At 41.1% G+C, this 20,437-nt stretch overlaps 2 protein-coding genes across 3 annotated transcripts in view; both read right to left on the reverse strand.

Annotated features, from left to right (window-relative positions):
• Window positions 1-3,117, reverse strand: part of LOC306713137 (cytohesin-1-like) — a 12,796-nt gene extending 9,679 nt beyond the window's left edge. Inside the window, exon 1 of one of the 2 annotated variants that reach the window (XM_079182743.1) lies at window positions 2,907-3,117. In XM_079182743.1, coding sequence (XP_079038869.1) covers window positions 2,907-2,994 — 88 coding nt within the window. In that variant the 5' untranslated portion in view covers window positions 2,995-3,117. Of the gene's footprint in view, window positions 1-815; window positions 949-2,906 lie in introns of those variants that run through there. The other variant, XM_079182744.1, reaches the window with a different exon arrangement.
• Window positions 3,118-8,393: 5,276 nt separating this feature from the next.
• Window positions 8,394-20,371, reverse strand: timp2a (TIMP metallopeptidase inhibitor 2a). Its single transcript, XM_079181996.1, has 5 exons — window positions 19,995-20,371; window positions 13,531-13,631; window positions 13,320-13,428; window positions 10,948-11,072; window positions 8,394-10,407 (listed from the first exon to the last, which is right to left on the reverse strand). Exons 1-5 carry the CDS (start codon window positions 20,122-20,124, stop codon window positions 10,210-10,212), a joined length of 663 nt encoding a protein of 220 aa, XP_079038122.1. The 5' UTR covers window positions 20,125-20,371; the 3' UTR covers window positions 8,394-10,209.
• Between the last annotated feature and the right edge of the window lie 66 nt (window positions 20,372-20,437).

Consider the following 20,437-nt stretch of genomic DNA (forward strand, 5'->3'; position numbering starts at 1 on the left):
TTGAGCTGGTCTCTCAGGGTGGTTTGAGCTGGTCTCTCAGGGTGGTAAAGTATCTGTCAGGTGAGGAAAAAGCTAAATAGACTACCGGTATTATAATGCTTCAAAATAAGGTACCAGTTACTTTGTGAAGTGGAAACCCGCGAAGAAAAGCTTCCTGTGCTGGTGGAAGTTCTGATATTTCCCCCTTGATGGCAGTTACCTTACTGGAACAATTGATGTTATTGGTAGTCCATTTTTATAGCTTTTTCCATCTTAATTTAAATCACATTTAGTGATCTGTTTGGACAGGTTTAGCTCACCATAAAGCACATCCTGTAAGAGTGGCTCAAGTTACCAGAAGGAAACACTAGTGTAGCTGTGAGAAAACTCATTTATAATCCAAGTTATGTTCCTTTTTACAGTCTCTCCACAAACCTCCAGTGTCCAACACTTTGGTCACAAGTTGTGGGCAAAACGAGCAGAGAAGAGCTAGCCCGGCCAACTGATTTTCACCCGATAAATGGGTGCATTGATTGTATTTATAGACACATGAACTAAATAAAAGTGCTGCACAATAAGCACAACCCCCCATGAGCTCTGGCCTCAATCTAGAGTAATAATAATGGATCCCTTGTGCCAGTTTATAAAGAGCATTAACAGTCAGATGAGGACTTGTTAATAGCTAAATGCCAAAACATATTAATGTGAAACTAGCAGGTATATACACTTCAATTACACATGGCGTTAGATTAACGTTACATTAGCTAACGTTAAGTGGCTAAACTGGTTAGCTTATAGGTTAGCTAGTTTAAATTAACTAAAGCAGGCCAACTTACCAACTCCGTCTTCCGACTTTAAAACCATATCTGTGATGTTGGTCGACGCTAGTGTGAAGAACAGCGCTGAATATTACACTTTAAAGTAACTTTATAGCTCTAAATGTGTCTGTATTTCCTCAGTTACCGTTAGACTGGCAGTTAATGACAACTGCGGAGAGACAGCCGGTGTTGGGGCAGGATGACGTGGGCGGGGCTTCAACGGAAGCAGCCAATTAGAGAGCGGATAGACACAAACTGACATCTGTACACGTATTTATCCATCATCCCTCTGTCTGTCTGTATATATATATGTCTATTTATCTATATATGTGTCTATTTATCTGTCTGTCTGTCTGCCTGTCTGTCTGTTCCATTACATGTGTAGAGAGAAAAGGAAAAATGTGTTTGCATGCTTGAATCTGTGTTTGTAGGTGTGTATAGTGTGCATCTCTATCTGTTTATGGGTGTAGTCGCATGCTCACAATAGCAGATCAAATGTATCTCTGCCTGAGGATAAGTGTAAATGCTCCACTTTAATCCAGTTTCAGCACTCCACCCTGTTCTGTACAAAGTAGTGAAAGGAATTCATTTAAAGCAGGAAGAGGAAACATGACTCAACAAGTAACAAAGAAAACAACTTCCCACCTGCTGAAGAAGACATATTTATATAAATGAGTGTGAAGAGGGAAGAATTTGATATCAGACGATCGGTGGTTTGTGTGTGAGGGAAAGAGGAAGGGAGAGGAGAGGATGTAGGGAAGGATAGAGAAAAGGATTGCAGCTGTGCGCTTGAATCAGTGCTTTATTCAGAGTTTGGACACACCAAAAACAGGATATGCTGAGGACAGGGAAGAAGAACTGCTGCAATTTAGTCTTTTAAAGGGTCAGCTCACCCAAATACAACAGACATGGTTTTTTATTTTGGTAGAAATAGTTCAACAGTTGACAGTAAGGTCTGTGGATTATCCAGAGTAACAAGGACGCTGTTTATGGAAAGACAATTTGAGCCGGAGACACAAATCTCTCACAAAAGTTGGACGAAGTTAAACCCAAACTATCTGCAAGACGAGTGAGAAAATGATCCAACTCTTTAGTGATTATACATGTAAAATATTATCATGTTTTAGGGGAAATCCATAAGATATGACACACTTGTTTATGTGTATGATTGTATGGGGAAAAGGAAAATAAATAAAAAAGACAAAATGAATGAAAGAATAAAAAGGGGAAAGTAGAGAAACCAAGACAGATGCTAAAATACAAGTATACTAATAATACTAATAAAATAACATAGACACAAAGGAAGATATAATACAACTTGTTGAGTAAATCTGCTTCACAGTTAAAGGGTTTGTGTGTGAACTCATCACGGTAGCAGACGTCTTGAGACGTATATAATTAAGCAGAAATAATCACAGTAAAATAGAAGGGGAAGTCCAGCTATACAGAGCTCATAAAAGATATACAGTGAGTGGAAACAACCTGTGTGGCTGCTTTCATTGAGTAAGAATGGCTTCTGAATGAGCACCTGCACAGAGGGAGACCAGTGGGCAGCGATGGAGATTATGTCACTCGAGCACCCACTGGAGAGCAGGAGCCTGGACCGGAGGCTGTGCGTCATGTTCTCAAATCAAGCCCACCATCACACACACACACACACACACACCACACACACACACCACACACACACACACACACACACACACACTCACTTACAGCTTGTCTGACTCGTGTGTATGAACACAGAAATGTCAGAAACACAGCATGGCACACACACGCACACACACACACACACATACAGAGTGCTTTGTGTCTTGATAACCTAACAGAAAATCACCAAGGCAACTGAACACTGATAGCACTTAGTGCCAGTCTTGCTCTGCATGTTTTGTTTCTTATTTCTAGGCTTTCAAGAGTCCCTCAAAAGCAACATCTAACCAGCAAAGACGGGATAAATAATGGCAAGAGAATTTATAAATCACTTTAAAACTGAGAAAATGAAAGAAAATGATAAGATAATGCAATTCAGGGTTTACTTATCAAGGCACACGGTGCTCAGAGACAATAGGTAACATATTTCTATCTTTTAAGTGTATTAAAAACACTCACCTGTGGCTGCAGCAGGTGCCCCCGGTCGCACCGTAGGGCAGAGAAATGCCTGGAAGCTGGAGGCACACAGCTCACTCACAGTCCCCATCACGACCCGGTGTGGATTCAGGAGTTGGAGGCTAACGGTGTCCCCTCAGCATCTCTGGGCTTCACTCCGCTCTGAAGTCGGCATCATGCTTGACTAAAAGGCTCCGGCCTCAATCAGACGTCTTTTAGTGTTTTCCCTCCCGACCGCCACCAGACTCTGACAGACTGTGAGAAAAAACACACTATCCTCCCTCCCTCCCTCCCTCCCTCCCTCTCTCTCTCTCTCTCTCTCTCTCTCTCTCTCTCTCTCTCTCTCTCTCTCTCTCTCTCTCTTTCCTCCCTCCTCCCTCTTGTTCACACACTTGACCTCACTCCTGCTTCAGCCTCACGCTCTCCACACTTCCACTACAGTCGTCAGCTCTATAACACATGTTATAATAGCCTACATTCTTAACATAAAAAGGACACATATATACTGTGCGTATATAGACACACACCTGCTGCGGTGTCACTTTGAACAATTGTTAATGTATTCTTGGAAGTGGTGACAAATGTACACATTGCACGCTATCCTTCTCTTTCACACCCACACACACACACACACTTCAGAGCTCAAACTAGTTTGGTCAGAGCTGAGTAAACACACAGATGCATAAACAAATAGAAGTGAATAGTGCTGGAAGATATAACAATTCCCTTTCTTTAAATTGAAGTAGCAATATTACAGTGTAAAAATACTCCTTTACAAGCATTTTGAAATTGTGTTTATTTAATTTTATTCATTCAAAAAAGTATTTTAACTGGAATATGTTGCATACATTGCACTAAAGTTGCCACTATTGTAGTGGGAGAAATACTTTTACTAACTTTTTACTTGCACTACATCTCCTGTCGGCATCACTCCATTTATTTCTTCCACTCATTAAATCTATTTGAGTCTTTGATTATCTAATTTCTTCTCCTTTCTCTGTAGAGCTGACCTCTTTCCGTTGACCTCGCACTCCTGATAATATCTTCTCTGCTCAACTTTGACAGAATCTTGTGGCTTTACAAGACTCAAGACTCAGTGTTTGTTAAGTTTTATTAACTTTATTATTACGTTTATTTTATTCATTTATCTTTTATTTTACACACACACACATACACACACAGATAAACAGTAGGTGAGTAGAGGTGGTATGTAGTCCCAGTGTTGTGTGATTAGCATATAAAATAATCAGAAACAATAATGAGGAAAAGAGAGCGCTGGTCTGTTTCAACAGCACTTCAGTGATGCTCACAAATTGCGTACATATGGACCTTTCTATAAATAGATGATATATGCAGTTGGGTTGCACTGCCTGCTGCTGCTCATCATTTAAATAATAATCATTAAAATAAAGACAGTAAAAGTACCAAAACCATCTCTCTCTCTGTTTGTCTGTCTGTCTGTCTCTCTCTCTCTCTCTCTCTCTCTCTCTGTCTGTCTGTCTGTCTGTCTGTCTGTCTGTCTGTCTGTCAGGATGACGAAACCCTGAAAAACATCTTTCTCTGTCTCTGAGTCTCCCGATGGAAAAATAAAAATGAAACATGGTACCACCATTCTCCAAAAATGCTCAATCTCATTTTCACTACCTCTCTCAGAAGAGCTCTTCTCACTTAAATGCATGTGGTTGCCATGACAACCACCAAAAAAAAGCCCAGCATGTCAGAGAAGAAGAAGAAAGTGTAACAACCATCAGAGTGTCATTTACCTTCTTCCTGCTCCTTTAAAGGCTCACTGGGGCTGTTTTCAGTTTAGTCTGTTTGTCTCTGACATCTCTTTCTCTCTCTTTTTAAACACTAGGTATTGTTTGCCTGTTATTTATTGTATTTGTATTTGTTACACAGTTCCTGTGGTATTTTGTTCAGTTTTCTGTAAAACAATATTTAGTCTATTCGAAGAAATTAAGCAATGTTTTTGAAGTAAAACGTAACTGAAATAAATCATAACACAACATTTAAGGCTATAATAATAACAACAAATATGAGGGAAATGTTATCAAAAATAAAAGTGTGTATCCTCACTGGTTGCACTTTGATGGATCATGATATGCAATGCCTGTTGTGAATTCTGAGCTATATTCAATCTCTCTATCTCTCTATTAGTATTATGACGATATTAAACATAAATATTTCCATTTAATGAGGCTATTGTACTTAATATTAAAGCTAATTTCCTCCTAAAAAACTAAATCAACAACACAGCTAGCTCTAGTTTGTGCCTCTCTAGTAGGCTATAGGTCTATTGGCATATGTAAACTAAATATTTACTCAGCAAACTGAATAACCTAAAATATTACAACATATTGAAATAAATATAATATTAACAATAAACCAATACAGAGAGAAAAGGGGCGACAAGAAGAAATGAATCCCATTTACACCCATGCTAACGGCTGGAGGCTGCACTCAGTCAATCCTCTAATACTTTTTGACATTTCACTCAAAACCACAAAAGTCAATGTCAGATTTAGCCGCTAGCTTTTGTGAAATTAGATAACGAGGGAAGACGTCTGCCATGAAGTCTGGTGAGACGACGGTGAGTTAAAAGACAAGGTCAAAAGGAAAGTACGGAAACTCTCAAAGAATGTTGAACATGATCTGAATTTTATCAAGTTTAAGTTTAGCTCCAACTGCTGCCCACATGTCTACGCTTTTCAGGGATTCAAATAGATTAAATCAAAACAGTTTGTGTGGGGGTGCAGCTTCCATTCACCTCAGTTAAAATGCACTTTTTATTATTATTATTACTATTACTATTGCTTATATTATGATCTATGTAGCAGAGGAAAAAGTTTAGAAAAGCCCTTAAAATATTAAAGAATATGTCTAGTCTGATGTCAGAATACATTTAAGATGATTTTGCTTTAAATATGTGAGATCTACACTATTCTAAATTGACAGACTCTTACAGAAGATGAGTGTTTCAGGGGCCACATTTCAAACATTCAAAGGCGTCGGCTGCGTTTCAAAAGACCTGACACGATCAGGAAAAGCAATCATCACTGAACAAGTCTTTGAAACATCTCAAGTGTTTTGTGCACCGGTTCAGTTTCATCTGGAACCCAAAATCTTTCTTAAATTGTGCCCACATTCACAGGATGACCCTCGTGCTGCAGAGAGACATATTCGGGATTCCATGGCAACCGTTTATAGCGTGAAGTGAGACGAACTGATGATGAGAAATCTACTAAAGAACAAAACGATCCAACTTCATTGTCGTCTCATTCAAATTAGTTTCCCCTTATTGTACACATTCATCAGGTGATGTGAGTGTGAATGATGCACACAGACTCACTAAACCTCAAACTGTTTTGTGTTGTTCTCACATGAATGACTGTGTTACTCCCTTAAACCTCTGAGAGCAAACATGTGGGTGTTAACATGATAATATCGGTGATCCACATGCTTTTTATACCAGTAAAATATTCAGAATTAACTCATAATTAAAGCATTGGACATTTTTAGTTCGTAAGTGCATTTACTTAAGTATTTATATTTAATTTCTGAGGGAAAGATTGTACTTTTTAAAATCTAATAACTTAAATTACTTTGGAGATAGAAAATATCATCAACCAATAATATCATTCTGATATGGACCATTTTGCTTGATAACTAGCCTACTTTTTTGTACTTTAGGTATATTTTGAAGCCAATACTTTTGCACTTTTACTCTCTGTCTTTCATTTGTAACTTAAGTAAGAACATACTTCTTCCACGTCTGTGTATCTCTGTCTTTAGTTTACGTCTGGTGGGGAGGCTGGTGTTTTTATTTAGTATATTCTTCTGTACATGAGTTTTAATGTAAAACAACAACATGTTGTGTTCTTGTAACAGAGATACTTAGAGCAGAGTAGTAGAAGTAGCATTGGCTGTTTGAGGTCTTTAGTGGAGCATGAAGAGGCTGTTGTGTCCTCTGGTGGCCACCGGGTGGCATCACAACCACAAAGAATAATGTTTGTGTAGAATTAGTTACACCAGGTAACTGCAGCTTTGCATCACTACATAATAGATAATTGATTTTATTTCATCAGGTAAATTTGTATCTGCAATCTGCATCTGCATGGAGATAATTTTGGACACCATACTTTATATAAGTTTATCCTTTGACAATATATAATAATAACAAACTGATGTTCTGTGTAAACTTTTAATCTTGAAAGCTAACCAGCTCTCAAATAAATGTAGTGGATTAAAAGGTATAAAGTATCTTAAAATGGATTTATTAAGTAAAGTAGGAGTACATAAAATGTATATCTTAAGTTGCCTATAACTGTCTTTAAACCATCAAACCACCAATATGCATAATAATCACAATACATCAGATAAATAATGATTAAAAAGCAAAATGTTTGCAAATGGGAAGGTCAAAAGACTTTTTGTTGCCTCGGGTCAACAATATGTAGTAACGGTTTGAGTCTTTCTTTGATTCATAATTCATTTGTGCTTGTTTAGACTAGAACAAGTGTTTATTCTGTGTCTCTTCCTGTCCTCTCCGTCTTAGGTAACCAGGATTGCAACTCAAAGGTTGCAGCAACAATTAACCAAACTTACACAACGGTATTTAAAAACACAAAGGGAAAAGTACAAAGTGTCGATTTAAGAGAAGTGACAGAAGACAGTCACGTACACACCCTGTATCAGTCCACTTCACCTAAATATACTTGTACTTGAATTCACACCCTCCCTATGACACAGTGACATCCAGGGAAATCCCCTCTAACACCAGATGATTATTACGATCCTGTTTGACAGTATTCAGGAGAGAATGAACAGAGATGACAAAAACGCCCGGTCTGGGCTCTGCCTGCACATTTCTCAAATATTTTCCTAGTTGAGTCGATTGCCACATCTCTTTAAGAGTATTGCACTGCCCTTCTCCCAGCAAGGCCTCTCCACCCTGAAGTACGTCCTTCACACACAGACAACCTCAGTGGGAAACGAACAGCCGCCAAATGAAGGCCAAGTTCGAGTGCTTTGCATACCAGCATTACAAATGTTTGGAGGTTAAATTTAGAATCCAGCGTGTAGACTTACAGAAGGTATTCTAGTTCTACAGATTTAAGACATTATTAACTACATAATCGGATAATTACCCACACCGAAAAAGTGGAATAATTCTATATGTTTAAATTAAGATTATTAAGAAATGCTATTTCAGGCAGCTTTGTCATTGTGAGTGTGTTAGCACGCTGATAGCATTTAGCACAAAGCACCAATCTCACAGTTTATAGTCTAATTATAAAACCAGGTTAGATTTGTTGTTTATTTCCAGCAATTCCAGCTCGTGTGATGCTAAATGCTAACATCAGCATTGAGCTCAAAGCACAAGTCTGATTCATAATGTCTTACTCTAACACTTTGGGCCTCCAGCCGGCATCACTTACCCGAAACCGTATCAGCAAATAACAATAAGACTCACGCAGGCAGCAATTATTCTTTCAAACGTGTGGTTTTTATTTGATAATACTGAATATTTTGTCCTTCGCCCGGACTTACATAAAGCATCAAACACATGCACAGTCCTCTATTCACACAAGGTATCCATTTCTCATTTCTCTACACCTCTCGAAAAAGGATTAATCTCTCTCACTCTCACGTTACTCCAGCGCAAGAGGACCTTCTCACCTCGACACTACAGCTAAAGACATCGTAGACAAAGACAGCGAAAACACACAAAAATCATGACAGGTATAATTATAACACTGAAAAAATAAAAAGTAATGGAAAATGGAAAGTTTACTTTTAAATTATGCCTCTAATACTCCATCATATATATACTTTTTTTGTTAATGTAGCTGTAACAGCACTGTAAACTTGGATTGAGTAACTTGCTTTCTATGACAGCGATAAAGCTTTCATGAATAAGTGGAAGGAGCAGTCAAAGCTAACATTAAGCATGTAAAGACCTTATTACTCATGAAATGAACCGTCTGCGAGAATATACTGGCAAATCATGAAACTGCTGTTGGCATTTACAATCAACAGATAATACAAAGACACTGAAATAACATCCAACAAAGCTCTTTTTTGTTTCTCTTTCACACATAAAACCTGTAAAAAGATCCCTTATATCCGAACCTCTCACGCGCCACTTTTTTTGTTTTTCTTCCATTGTAAGTACTATTTTATCTGTTATGACAAAGATAGCAAGAATAAGTCTGTAAATATATGGATCACCAAAAGCACTCAAAATAGGAGAAATCTGCACCTGAGGTGGATCTGTCGGTCTCGGCGAACTATAATAACTGTCACATCAGAGTGTTCAGGCTCTTGTCTTTACTGGAACTCATCCTCAAAAAGTGCAAATCTAGTTCTAATGCAGTAAATAATAATCATCAAGGAACAACAAAAGTATATGTATAGGTACTGTACAGCTACATGGAGGGGATAACAAGGGAGAGGGATGAAGACGAGATGAGGAAGTTGAATTTGGGATATTTCGGATTGGACTGTGGACGAGGAGGTTTCTTTTTACCTCATGAGCAGGTTTGAATTTAGAGCGCTCGTCTTTACACAGCATAGACTGGTCCAGTGAGGCCTGTGACGGTCACAGGCTTCAGTTAAAAATCACCACGAGAAAAGATTTTCCCCTAATGGAACCAGGGAAGATCAGCCATGCGAGATGACTCATGTTCTTTTTAACAGTTAAGCATGTCGTGGGCGTCCGACGTCAACCGGTGGCCAAGCAGCTCACAGCCAAGCAGACGAGAGGAGCGGTAACTAATAGTGTTCGGAGAGAGCGAGCGCGACACAATCATTTTTTTTAAAAGAAAGGCAACTTGGAATTTGGCTTTGGAATAAAAATGGACAATGAGGTAATAAAAGTAGAAGAGAACGAATGATCGTCAGCAGATCGGGGATTGATTGGTGGGGTCTGGAGAGCAGAGCTGTTAAAGCGCTTTGCGGGGCAGGAAGTGCTCTGTCTCACCGAGAATTTATGTCCTCCTGACGCCAGCCTCAGGAGGAAGTGACATCATCACTTGACCAGTCTATGTCTCATGATGCCGTTGTCTGAGAACAACCTCTGAGCCCCTTCAAGTAGAGTCGAGCAAGCTAACGGACAACAAATACAAAGAGAGGCTGAAGGTTGTTTTCAGACCAGCAGGTAATATCAGTCACACTAGCTTTACCTTTTTTTTTTTTTTAAATCAAAAATCACTTTGCCTGATGTTGTTATCTATAATTTCAATGGAATCGTTTACATTTATTTCCCAGCCAGGCTGTGCAGTGGGCAGTCAGGTCAGCCGCGTGACTAAGGGTCGTCTGCGTCCAGGAACTCCTTCTTGGGCGACGCGATGCCGCGGTACCAGGAGCAGGAGCCGTCCCCCCTCTTGATGCAGGCGTAGTGGTTGGCCTGGCGTCCGTGCACCTGCTTCTCGATCATCAGGTCCGTCCACAGACACTCCTCGGGAGCCGAGATCTCACAGGGCAAAGAGGGACAGCGCACAATCTGCAGAGACACACAGGACAACCTCCCTTTACTGTGGGGACAAACTGCTGCGTTTTAAAATTACGAACCCTTTTTCTTCCCCTGCAAAAGCCCATAAATGTAACATTTAGTAATGATCTCTCTATATAGTACTTTCTATAATTAGTCCATCATTCCCTCGCTGCATTCAGGTTAACTAACTAAGCACAAGCTATTCACAGGAAAACGATGCAGCATGCAATCCATTGTACTTTTACCTCATTCATTTTCAGCCTCACTGTTTGCTCTGTTTAGGTTTGATCTGGTTTAAGTTACTGCTGCTGCTTCACATTAAAGGAGCGCTCAACAGGAGAAACAACAGGGTGGCTGTTATTGTGAATCTTAAGGATTATAACTTTAAGAAAGAGACGTCAGGAGGACATGAACTCTCCTATAAAAGACATTTTTTCATTTCTTTTTTGCAATAAAAACATTTTAAGAAATAGACTAATTCACTCTCTTGCTGAGAGTTACCTGTTGGAGATAAACCACTCATACACAGACAGTCCTCCCGTGTCTTACCTTGCATTCGCAGCCCATCTCGTAGCGCTGGGTGAGGCCCTTCTTTTGGGTGCTGGTCAAGGAGTCCCAGGGCATGATGTAATCACACAGGGTCACATGCATGCTCCCGTCGGCCTCGGCTTTGCCTGTAAGAGAACGAGACAGCGTTAAAAGCTTCACAACGACAGAAAAAATCAACATAACACCATTATACATGCTTCGACATTTATGCTTTCATTGGACAAAAGGCCAACAGCTGTGAGCGTCAGGCAACATGTTCACAGGTAAAACTGATCTGTTACATATCAGACTGGTGTCTGCAGGCATCAACACAGACCTTCGTCCTCTGTGTGAAAAGCTAATGTTTATGTTTCGCGCACGATAGGCACCAGTCAAAACAAGAAGATATTTCAACTTGAGTTTGCAGATCTGCTGAAGTCCTGCAGGCTTCACCGCTATCTCGTCTGCAGAGCAACTCTCAACATGTCGAAGTCTTTACAGCACGTCCTCGCAGACGAGACTGACTCACGTTTCACTGGAACGCTTCCAGCTGTTAACCCTTCCAACTGACTGGAGGAGGGATGAATTGTTTAAAAAAAAAAATGCCCCGCTCTGCAGAAAGTTAACTGTCCCACTTTCCCACTGCTCAAGTCCTGCCTGCAGTCGGAGAGAGGAAACGCTGGCTTCAGCAGTTCCTCCTCTTACAACTCTGTAATTAAAGCCGAGTGTTTGCGGTTGCATCTCTGTCTGCGATGGGGAAACCAGAGCATGCATGACATCATGATCCTGTGTGTCTCATTCTGCTGTACCACAATAACAGCCAGACTTAGCCTTCTAAACATGAAAGGAATAGTTTGACATCTTAGCAAATATGCTTATTCACCCTCCAGTGGAGAGCTGGATGAGAGGATTGATACCACTCTCATATCCGTTTGTTAAATATAAGGCTGCGGCTAGCAGCTAGTTAGCTTAGCATAAAGACTGGAGACAGGGGGAAGAAACAGCTAGCCTGGCAAAATCAACCCACTAGCACGCTCAAAGCTCTTTAGTTTTATGGTTGTTATAACCCCACCGTAAAACGGTAAAATTGCCGTTTTTACACTTCGACCAGATTAACTTAACCAGATATAAAGTGTTAATTGGTGAACTTTAGTGGTGCTGGTACACAGATTTCTGTTACCTTCAGAAAGTGCCAGTTTCCCCCTGTTTCCAGTCTTTATGCTAAGCTAAGCTAACATCTCCAGGCTGTAGCGTCACAGCTAAACAGACATGAGAGATTGGTCTCTCTACATGAAACATAGACATATCATTATATGACTAACTTGTTTGCAAACAGTTGCCTGTTTACACATCAAGTAGTTAAGGAGCAACGTTATCATTCATTTGGAGTTGATGAATGTAAGTCCAATATTTACTCCTGAGAACACAAGAGGGGAAATATTTGTTTTTCAGCTGCGAAATGCTGCAAGGTTATGGACAGTCAGTAAGTCACAGCCAACAACAAGATGCTCCCTTTAGGCTGTTATCTTCTAGAGTGAAATATTTACTGTCATCATCACCTTGAGCATCAAGATATAAAGTCCATACATTCACAACTCTCAGGAGCTTGTGCTGTAGCACGACAGACAAGGTCACTCCCTGTCTCCACCGGGTTTAGTCAGCAGCATATCATTACCCCATAATAACATAAACAGTTGCTCCTCCCACACACGAAACGGTCTGTTTAGTCTTTATCCGATCTCATGTTTGTCCGCACGACTGTTTACACCTGGAGGTCGATCTCTGATTATCTGTCTGTTTCCTGTTTGCTTTCCTGTCTGTTCTTTTATTCTTTCACTATTTATTTATAGGTTGAATCATAGTTTATTAATAGTTACTCATCAGAAGTTACCGGAGACCAAAGTAACACAAAAAAACAAGTCATTTTGACTGTCAAATGCTTTATACAAAGATATAAAACAGATTGGAACAAATTAACAAATGTTACTTATTAAGAACTTAAATAATTACTACTATTAAAATATAATCTCACTAAACACAATGTAAGCTTAAAGGAACAGTTCAATATTTTTTGGAAAATCGCCGGTAATTAGATGAGAAGATTGAAGCCGCTCATAGAACGAGCTACAACCAGGAGAGGGTTAGCTTAGCTTAGCATATTGACTGGAAACGGGGGGAAACAGCTAGCTTGGCTCTACCAGCACCTCTGAAGCTCATTAGTTAACACGTTATTTATTTTTTTTTTTTAATCTGTTCAAAAACTGAAGTATAACAATGTTGTGTTATGACATATATAGTTCCACAACGTGTCGTTTTAACATTTCTGTTTGTGTCTGAATTACAGAAATCTGTAAAAACAAAAGCAGACATGAAAGCTCATAAGTAATACACACCTGAGATCAAGTACTCCTTCTTGCCGTTGACATCCAGAGTAACGCCACAGACAGCGGACACAGGAGCAGTGAAGATAGCCTCGATGTCCTGGTTAGGCCCCTTGAACATCTGGATCAAAACCACAGCGAGCGGTGTCAAATGTCAGAACGAAGGCATGACAATACCAGGAGGCATCCGGTGGATTCTCAAATTCAATCGGTGTATTCTTACCTTGATCTGTTTGATCTCATACCGGATCCTCTTGATGGGGTTCCCGTAGACATCGTTCCCAGAATCCACCTCTCCCTCTCCAACCACCTTTGCTCGAATCACTGTTTGGGGAAACAGCGGGACATGACGTCAGATTACACGGCGTTACACGATCCCACCATCACAAAAAACAAAGATCTTCCAATAAAAGGATGCAGAACGACTGCTGCTGTGAGCGAGCACACTTGTGAACAAGGAGTTCTTATGTTGTGGACCAAGTCTGCTCATATTATTAGCTCATTGCAGATAACTTGGTATTGGTGTGCATGTTTATTATTTGTTTTTTAAACTGTAAAATGTCCTGCTTTTTACATTTCTTGGGAACCTCATCAAACATGCTTATTTAATGGGAAATCCAAAGAAAATGTATATTAACCGATATGATATTATTCTTCCTTTGTATAAAACATCCCGTTGTCAGTTTCGTTACCTGTGAATTCAACATTTTTATATATTAATAATATTAAATATGTAAAATGTACCGGTGGTTGAGAACGTTTATATTTTACCTATTGTATGTCTTTTGGGTTTAAAAATATATATTATTTATAAGCTATTACAGGTTTGTACAACCTCACACATACTTTACATTTATTTCATGTGATTTGTATTTAGTGTGTAAAACTATTAATCATTTAAAAAAATCTGTATCGGCCTCAATGACCCAAAATCAATCGGGCTCACCTTTAATGGAAGTGTGTACAGCGACTCATTTTTGTTTGGAATCATTCATTCATTCATTCATTCATACGTAGGGTAAGTACGTATTTTCATGATTCATCTAATATTTTCTAGACAAATCAATTGATTGTTTGGTCTATAAAATATCGAGAATAGTGAAAAATAGCAATCACAATCTTCAAATGTGTTATTTTGTCCAACTAACAAAGAAATTCAGTTTACAAGGATAAGCAGCAAATTATCACATTGGAGAAACTGACAGCAGATAATATTTGGTATTTTCTGCTTTAAAAATGGCTTAAACAGGCAGTTTTGACGGCCAGAAGCAACGTGCACATCTGCCTGAAGTCTCATGTGCACAACATACAACATTAAGGTTGACAGAAGCCCTGTCAATGAAAACCCAACCAACGGTTCCCATTAGGTCCAAAACTGCATGAGGGCCAGACACATAAACTGATTTGGCCTGCAGCACCAAGCTTCCTGCTTCCAAACATGACCAGGAAACTGGCAAAGGAGCAGAATTAATGAATAAGAGTACAACTTGAAAGCTGATATGCAGAGAGAGAGAGAGAAAAAGAGAGAGAGAGGGAGAGAGAGAGAGAGAGCGGGCCAGAGGCTTGTTTCTCACCGTGTGTGTGTGTGTGTGTGTGTGTGTGTGTGTGTGTGTGTGTGTGTGTGTGTGTGTGTGTGTGTGTGTGTGTGTGTGTGTGTGTGTGTGTGTGTGTGTGTGTGTGTGTGTGTGCATTGTGCGTTTTAATGGCTGAACTGACTACATCAAGCTGCAGCTATGCTTTGGGCATTTATTCAGAATGGAAAATATGAGCAATAGAGACAAAAAAACATGAAATAAGCAGGAACAGTGGACACGTACACATAGATAAACACACACACAGTTGACTGCTGTTGCTCTTACAGCCGTGGGTTCAGTTTATGACTTGGAGCAGAAACAGATATGGGGGTTCATGGCTCCCAGAGTTTATAACGTCTCTCTCTCTTCTGCTCCTTGCGTGCAATGCATGCTTTTCTGCACATGCACCTATGACCACAACTATTATTAGTTTGGTGTATAAAATGTTTGAAAAGTGAAAAATCAATCAAATGTTTTCAGAGTGGAAGGCAACATCTTTTTTACTTATTTTTGTCCACAAACAGCTGAGAAATATTCATTTTACATCAACATGAAAAAGAGAAAAAAAAAGTAAATCCTCAGATTTGAGAAACTAGAACTCGTAAATATATAGTATTTGTGTTTCAAAACTACTTTTATCTGACAGGGGAAGTGTGGGAGCAATATCAGGAAACAACAATTCATCCCCATCCTGACGTGAGAGTGTAATAATTCACAATGTGAGTGGAGGTAGTCTTAATGGGAGGTAACAGGGATCACATCTTCTACTAAACACTGCAGGAAAGCCTGAATCTTTATCAAATCTGAATGCAGTTTTGAAGATAAATTCTTAATTTGAATCTATAGAGGTCTACGGCGGTCTATGAACTATTAACACTTGAGTATGAGTGATCGACACAAACACAACTTTTTAAACAGGCAACTGTTTCTATCATCAACCTTATAAAGTGATAATAAGTCAAGGTTGTGTTTAAAGCTCGTCTCGCTGCCCACAAGTGGCCAAAAACAAATAAATGAATGCAAGTTTATGTATCAAGGGTTGTAATTAACTTACGCATACGCAGTGTGGATGAATGACCCGGATGTTTGATTTGCTAATAACAGAGGCGGAGGAGATAGAAATATTTGTTGATTCAGCGATTAACAAATCCACAATGGAGCGGATAACTGGCTTCATAAAGTCATTAACAGGAGCTACAGAGAAAAAGAAAATCCTTGCTCCTCACAAGCAAACTTCTTCTTTTAGTTCCACTCTGATGTTTATGCAAATATGTAGCAGCAGCCAGAGTACATACATAAACACACACACACACACACAGCAGTATACCTGGCTGGCACTCTCTCCTGCATTCCTCGCAGTTTTTCCGCTCTCATTTCCCGACCTCATTCGGAGCCGCAAACTAATGAGCGAAGAATCAGCAGCAGGACACAATACTGAGGGGAAACTACCCTGTTGTTCACAACGGATTGCTATTATGGGAGCTTATCTGTCTGCATTGGTGTTGCAGACGTGTTTACTTCTCAGCCCCCCCCCCCCCCCCTCCTTCCCTGCAATAAAGCCAGAGCGGATCATCCTGTGCAGTCTAAACAGCGTGTTGCGGAGGCGGCAGACTACCCAGCTTGATGCTAAAACAGCATGACTACCGGGGGGGGGGGGGGGGGGGGGGGGGGGGGCCCGCAGGCGGCATTGATCCTGAAGTCATCTGATCACCAACCAGTCAATCAGCAGCCAGGAGGGCCCCCTCCATTAACCACCAGCTGACCCACATTTCTACCGCTGCCCTGTCCCGGCGACGTTTAATGACTTATACATGCGTATCAGCTGCACTACGCAATGTTTTCCATGCAAAACCCCGTACCAATACACACCACATCCTAAGTGCCCCCCCCCCCCCCCATTCAATTCCACCGCATGACTATCCATTTCTTTTTTCATACTCCAGTGACCACCAAATCATCCCTGATGTGGTTTGACCACCAGCTCCAGACTTATGTGGGCCTTCTGTTCATTTGACCAGAGACGAAACCGCCCTCATGACCTCTGAACACACCCGTGTGAAGACGAAGACTCTGGTCTCCTTTGTGGGCTCCCCGATGACGACGACGACAGCAACCACTGACGACAGCAACCACTGTGATAAAGAGTCGGGTCAACACATCACAAGAGGATGATATCATTGAGAAATACTGCCGTGTGTGATGTCATTTGATATGTGTTTTGATTCATGGATTGTTTAAATGTCAAAAAATGGAGAAGAATGCCCTTTACAATCAAACCCTAACTTGTGTTTTGTGCGAACCAACAGTCTAGTATTCAATTTGTAATTATACAAAACAGCAAATCCTCACATTTGGGAAGCTCGCATATTAAAAATCAGTGAATTGTTGAAATATCTAAAGCAGCATTATTAATTCTTTGGCCACTTGCGTTGCCATATCATCATCTTTCAAGTTGATATGGGGAACTTGACAGCAGAAACAGTTGCTCATTTACATCCAGCTGATACAGATAACATTTAGCATTCATTTGGAGTTTTGTTTGTTGTTTTGCCTCTATCGACTCCTGAGGGGAAGATCTCTCTCTTTATCTGCTAAATGTTTCACTACGTTCACCAGCTAGCCTCAAACTGAGTCTGTCTGCTGTACTTTGGGATTTTTGGAGCTTTTTCACTGACAACAGCTGCCTGCTGCTGCTTGAAACAACGATGATTTAGAGCGGTGAGACCGAACCAAAATGTGGGCGAGAAAAACAAAACAATGAGCTGAAATGTCAAACAATGCAGCTTTAATTTCTAGTGAAGTTTACTGTTCAAAATGCACGGTTACATTTATTTTTCTCTTTTGTATTTTATGATTAACTTTACCGCTAAACATATTTTGCCTCAGTGCAGATTTTTGTGACAACACTTTATGAACCATATTTGAGGGATCCTAGCAAAAATACAATAATCAAAAATACAAATACTGTCTGATACAATGTTATCCAATTGTTCATTTCATAAAGAAACATGTCTCCGTTTCTATAAATAGAGACGTGCATGTGTTGTTGCATGTCCACTCCTGCAGACAGCAGGGTGCCTCTGGTCCTCCACAACGCCCAGCCTCCGGACAGACTGACTGGGCCGGGCTGCCGGGGAAGTTCCCCTTTGTGGGCAGCAGATTTATATGAAAAGAGGGTGTTTGTCTCTGCGCATGCATGTGTGTGTATGCGAGTGTGTGATTGTGTGGTAGGTGCATGACACTGTTAGATTTTAATGGCTTGTGGTCTTAACCTAGAGCATCATTTAGCATGAAAAACAGAAGGTGACACACACACACACACACACACACACACACACACACACTGTTGGTCCCTGCATACAGTATGTGTGTGAGTATCCCAGTTTCACCAAAACAAATATCAAATTGTCAGACCGCATAACTGTAGACAAAGTCACTTTGTTGTTGCCTACATGCACATTCTGGGCAACCAGACAACCAACTGTATTCTGATTCTCTGCTCTTTGCGAGCCTGCAAAAGCCCATTCCACCCCTGCTGCTCCTCCATCCACAGTCAGTGCAGTCTGTCTTATCTCCCAGCAGATTGGGGTTTCCAGTTCCGCCAAAAACCACAGTCTCCGTCTCGGGTCCACCCTGAAACCATCGCCACACAATGACATCGACCATTTGTGCCTTTTAGCGTGCATCCTCCCTCCTCTGACAAGAGCTGCATTGACTCATAGACCATTTAAAAAGACAACATCAGCACACGGAACACATACACACCTCTCCTGTGAGACACCCTGTCTTTCCAGCTCAGCGAGACATTGAGTCACGCCTGAAAATAGAGATGTCATTTTGCAATGTGAAGTTACTCGGACACACTTCTCTTCCACAAACACACAGCGTGTGGAAGTGAATAAGGAGTCGAGAGAGAGAAGGAAGAAAAGACAAAGCCAAAGTGGTGCGGTCTTGGAGTTTCCCATTCTCAAGGATACCATGCATATTTTAACTTGGACCGTGACTTTTATTGCTTTTTCCTCCTAAAAACTCACCCTGAACTGACAGCCAGATGCCATCTGTAGCTAGAGAGAGAGTGTGTGTGTGTGTGTGTGAGCATCCACCATCCATGGCAGCAGGCCTACAGTTGTGCGTGTGTGTGTGTGTGTGTCTGCATTACACCGGAGCAAAGTTGGGAAAACCCCAGCAGCATTCCTGTAATTCCTCCCAGCACCACCCCTCACAGGAAGAAACAGGGCCGGAATGGAAATAAAAAAAAGAAGAGGAAAGCTTGTTGTGTGACATATTCTGTGGTTAAGATTTAACCCCCCCCCCCCCCAAAATGAAATAAAAAATATCTTCACATTCTCCATCCCTTGTCCTCCTCTCTGCTCTTTCCCTCCTCGTCTCTTTCCCTCTCTTGTGCCACGTTGCCCTGCAAAAAGCCAGGCGACGCTGCTTCGTCCCGGAGCAGCTGAGGGGTGAAGCCACACTTCTCCTCCAGACCTGAGACAGTATGTACAGTGATGGTCACAGACTCCTTCCTGTGTTCTACTCTGAACCCAAACATCCTGGGACACTATAGTCCTCTTACTGTGGGTTATTAGAAAACTGCACTGCGATATGACAATGAAATCAGAGTGGATGATTACCATTCAGTTCATTATTATATTAACAGGTGCACTTTTAACTCCTTGTTGTGATGTTAAAATACATTTATTTGGGGGACTTTACTTCTAAATGAGCATGTGTGTGTGGGTCCCTTCATAACATGTCTCCATGACACCTAAACAACATGAATATGTTTTTATTGCTTCCTCCTTTTATTCCTATTTTGCTATTTTAGAGGTGTATTGATTGTCACCATGACATGACAAGATATGACAATGGGATCTGCGTGCATGTGTGATAGTGTGCGATCCGGATACAATGCAATCTGTCGGGCCATGGCCTCGAGGACCCTCCACCTTCAGGCTTTCCAGCGGTTTCCAGCAGCTTCTGTGAGCCCATTCAGCGCGCTCCAGAGGCGGGCTGAGCGGCTGCAGCTCCCGGTATCTGCGCAGGAGCCTGGTGCAACATGGGCTAGGTAAACAACAACAACAACAACAGTCCCCGGTGCTGTAACGGTACTCACCCACATCTGCGTTGCAGAACGCCTGTTGCGGGTGTACCGGAGCGCAGCTGCACGCTTCCGCGAGCTCCTCCGCCCGCCACAGGACCAGCAGCGCGAGCGTGCAAAGGATGCCGTTAACGGAAAACGGCATTTTCACAAAACACTGATGCGACGTTTTTCTCTTTCAGCGTCTTCGTAGCTGTGTGCTGCGCAGATGCGTTGCAGTGTAGATCCAGCTGCGTCTCCTTACGCTTCTTCTTCTTTTTTCCTTTTCTTGTTTGAACCGACAGCAACCCGGTAAACAACACCAGGAGGTCTGCTCGCTCAGCTCCGGTGTAACGGAGAGGTTACTCTGTGTGCTCCTCTGAGGTGTCTTCACTTGAGTCTGCAGCTGGCTGTCTTCAGGGACTGTTTTCGTTTCCAAGATCAAGGCGGTTTTATAAAGCAGCCCGTGCGGCTCCTCC

Source organism: Pholis gunnellus (assembly GCF_910591455.1).
Source record: "Pholis gunnellus genome assembly, chromosome: 21".
NCBI lineage: Eukaryota > Metazoa > Chordata > Actinopteri > Perciformes > Pholidae > Pholis > Pholis gunnellus.